The sequence below is a fragment of the Ictalurus punctatus genome, chromosome 24 (assembly GCF_001660625.3).
Source record: "Ictalurus punctatus breed USDA103 chromosome 24, Coco_2.0, whole genome shotgun sequence".
Classification (NCBI taxonomy): Eukaryota; Metazoa; Chordata; class Actinopteri; order Siluriformes; family Ictaluridae; genus Ictalurus; species Ictalurus punctatus.
Window position 1 is genome coordinate 18,396,359 of NC_030439.2, and position 3,984 is coordinate 18,400,342.

At 43.0% G+C, this 3,984-nt stretch overlaps 1 protein-coding gene across 1 annotated transcript in view; it reads right to left on the minus strand.

The window, feature by feature from the left end:
• Positions 1-909: 909 nt before the first annotated feature.
• Positions 910-3,984, minus strand: part of atp13a1 (ATPase 13A1) — a 22,738-nt gene continuing 19,663 nt past the window's right edge. The window contains exons 20-25 of the mRNA XM_017455043.3: positions 3,323-3,437; positions 3,047-3,243; positions 2,819-2,961; positions 2,372-2,483; positions 1,990-2,133; positions 910-1,515 (exon numbers count right to left, since the gene is read on the minus strand). Of these exons, the coding sequence (XP_017310532.1) occupies positions 1,405-1,515; positions 1,990-2,133; positions 2,372-2,483; positions 2,819-2,961; positions 3,047-3,243; positions 3,323-3,437 (822 nt within the window). The 3' untranslated portion in view covers positions 910-1,404. The remainder of the gene's footprint in view (positions 1,516-1,989; positions 2,134-2,371; positions 2,484-2,818; positions 2,962-3,046; positions 3,244-3,322; positions 3,438-3,984) is intronic.

The following is a 3,984-nucleotide window of genomic DNA, read 5'->3' on the forward strand; positions in this document are numbered from 1 at the left end:
CATTCGCTCGTCAGCAGATGAAAGCATGAAGCGCTCTAAAATCTCCTGGTTCGCTGCATCGACTCTCGACTTGAGAAAACACACTGGACCAACACCAGCAGATGACATGGCAACCCAAATCATCACTGACTGTGGAAACTTCACACTGGACTTCAAGCAGCTTGGATTCTGTTCCTCTCCACTCGTCCTCCAGACTCCGGGACCTTGATTTCCAAACGAAATGCAACATTTACTTTCATCTTCCCCGTGATTGTGGTTGTGTACTGAACCAGACTGAAAGATTAAAGCCTCAGGAAACCTTTGCAGGTGTTTTGAGTTAATCAGCTGATTAGACCTCTTCTCAGGTCGATATTTCTGTATTATAAATTCTTTATACTGGATTTTTGTGTTCCATGAGCCGTAAGCATCGAGATTAAAACAAAACAAAAAAAAGGCTTGAAATATTTCACTTTATGTGTAACGAATCTAGAATATACGAAAGGTCCGCTTTTTTAATTAAATGACGGGAAAAAAATGAACTTTTCCACAATATTCTCATTTTTTTGAGATGCACCTGTACTGTCTCTGGCTGTTCACAATAAACACAGATACACGATGCAAGTTTGCTAATAGTGAAAAGTGCCCGACGCTGTCTAGTTAAGGGGTCAAGCACTAAATAACATGGAAGCATCTGGTTTTTGATAGGATTACTCATCATCATCATCAGTCCAAGCACCAATTACCTTTGTTAGGATTTTTTTTTATTAGGGGGCCAAGCACAAGATACTTGGAACCCTCATTGACATTAGAATTTTTCTTTATTTTTAGAATTTTTCTTTTGTTTTAAAAAACAAAACAAAACAACAACTTTACAGCAGTAGCAGATTCCCCGTATATCTGGCGTGGGAGTAAGTCAGAAAGAAGGAACACGACACAACTTGTGATTTTTTGGTCTTTTTATAATTTTGACATCTGTCTTTTTACAAAATCAAAGCAAAAAAAAAAAAAAAAAAAAAGGAAACACTCTGCAGTTCTCTTAGAGAATGCCCCAGTCAGCTGTGTGACTCACACGCACCTGACGAACACACACACACATACATACATACATACATACATACACATACACACTCGTTCCACACAATACTGTTATCGTCTTGGCCTTTCAGCATTGGGAAGGAGGTTAGAACGGATGGAAGGGGTACAAGTAAACGAAGAAGATGAAAGCCAAAAAAAACAAACCAAAAAGAAAAAAAACCCAGAGAGAAAGAGCAGAAAGACTGAGAACACTTGGGCGTGTCCAGTATTGCCTGGCGCGTCCATCGCCGCTCCTTCATGAGTGTGAGTGCCGCAGGGCCGACTTCACCCCCCCCCCGCTTACAGTCTGAGTTCAGGGGCAGTGGCTGCTCTGACCACTGACAGTTCAGTTCAGTTGGGCAACCGCAGGGTCCCTTTACCCAGGAGGAACTGCAGCACTCGGTCCACGAGCAACGCCACCACAAAATCCACCACCAGCACCTTCGCTATGACCAGCTTAAACTGTGAGAATAAAGCACGGAAATAATATTATTCCAGCTGTACACATCTGTTACGCTAAAGTACGTACGAGAGTCATGACATTTCCATTCACGTGTCAAGTCAAATCTCAATACGTGCATTAAAGCACTGAACAAGAAAGACATTTCTTAATAAACACTTGGTCTATAACTAAAGACGAAACGGAAACTATTTGAATTCATATTGACTAGGGGACCATAACATTTGTTACAGCCATTATCATTTATACGCTGATTAATCGGTTATTTATTAAACCGCTAAAATATTTGTTGACTGTTGAAATATTAAATTTTGCACAGCCATAAAGATGACACTGATTATAGAATTGTAAGCCATGTTTCTGCTCTGATTTCTGAGTTGAAATTATTTAAAATTGGGTCTTAAAAAAAAAAAAACACAACCCAAAAATACGAGGCTTGATATGAGGCTTGTACGGGCCGAGCTGCAGATCCTCACCTCTGTCGGAATGTCCACGAGGGCGAACTGCTCGTTAAATTCAGGCGACGATCCGGTCAGCAGCCCCACGATGGCGAGTCCGGATAAGGCGATGCTCCAGAGCAACGGCCGATTCTCGGTCAGAGACTCCATAAACGGATGGCCCTGTGTAAATAACAAAACACGCACGTGTTCAAAGCATACTTTATCTTGTTTGCGTATCGTTAGCACGGACAAGAACCGGACATTCTTCTATAAAAATAAATAAATAAAAAGTGTAATCTTTGCAGAATCGCCGTGGTATAAGAGGAATAAAAGACTGCAGAATGTGCCGGCATTGGTAAATAATCACGGAATAGGCGGTACAGAAAGTGATCGGATGGATGTTATCACTGAACAGTACCTTATAGTTAATGGCGAATGTAGCCATTTGCATGGCCATAGACATGATGTACACAGTGCTGTTGATGAGGCTGGGCTCAAACTCTTTATACAGATCCACAAACTGCTCCTCTCTGTGGGAAAGACAGAAGGAAAAAGAAAAGGAAATAAAAACAGGATCCAGGTTCATGCAAAACGCAGTACATGTTGGCGGATCTGCCGAGAAATGAAACGGCTTCCTGAATAAGGAGTATTTCATTTACGCAGAATGTCAGCAGTTGGGCCGTCAGTGATTGACAGTAAGTGGGATGAGATAATCTCCTCGCAATAAGATTACACTTGCAGTGACACTTTTCTACCACTAGAGGGGTCGGTCAGGGGTCCTCGAGCGGAAGAAAATCACATGGTTCGTGTAGGAACCGTTATGAAAAAGTAAACACGTCCTCGGATTGAGGAGATCTGCTGGTACCTGGGTGGGCTTCTGGTCTGCGCCTCACTGTACAGGTAGACCAGACTGCAGAAGTGCACGGCGAACTGGAGCAGCACCGTCAGAACCGTATACAGGTTGAAGATGTTGGGCAGCGGTCGCTCTTTAGACAACGTCTTCAGGGGCTGCAACGCAGACATCGAAACCACTGATTCGCACGAGCGCTACGGTAGAAAACAAACGCTGTAGATACGATCCCTCTCTCCTCACCTTCGACCGCGAGATGAAGAGAAAGCAGCCGGCGAGCAGCAGACCCTGAAGAGTCGCCTGGAAATCGCTGAACTTCACTCCTTCCAGGTAGAGCACAGACTGGCTGTAGGCCAACACCAGAGCGTTCAGAGCCAGGATCTTAAACATCTGCAGCGTGGTCACCAGAGTGCAGCGGCCCTGCTTGATCACGTGACAGACTGAAAACAGAGACGGGCACGTGTTAAATCCGAGCCGAGCCGTTCCGACACGAGACATCGGTAAGTCTACGTTACTCACTGCACTGTATCGAGGAGAGTTTGGAGGTGAACGGAGCAGCTATTGAGGCGTCTCCTAGTTTGACGACTTGAAGCTGATCCTCCTCGAGCTCACGCAGTACCTGACTTATCCTCTCCTGCAACAAAATGACACAAACATGAAACGGTCAAGAAATAAATAAATAAATAAATAAATAAATAAATAAATAAAGTGTAGCTCAAAGCTTAAGATCCCAAAGTGGGTGTGGCCTAAACAGAGTAAAAGTGTTGAATTGTTGTTGTTTTTTTTTGTTAAATATGAATCAGGTATACGCTAACTCTGATTCTCGGACAGTTCCTCAACCTCAGCTACATCACTCGAGTTTATAACTGGTCTCAACCACAGGGTGTCCGAACAGTCAGGAGCCAAAGAGTTAAACGACATACGGCTGATTTATTATATTTATATTTTCCTTACAGGTGAAAGATGCCATCGTTATCAGTCTGTACAGTATCTCACAGAGCTTTTTGTGATGGTTGAAGCCAAAAATGCTGGATTTTGCTGCGACTCTTTTGGGGAAAGAAAAAAAAAAAGAAAAAAAAAAGAAAAAAAAAGGGGGAGATTTTTTAGTACGGAGAACTACTTGAATTGGCGAAATTGCAATTGCACTGCTTTGGCATTGTTGCTTGTTGGTAAATGAGACC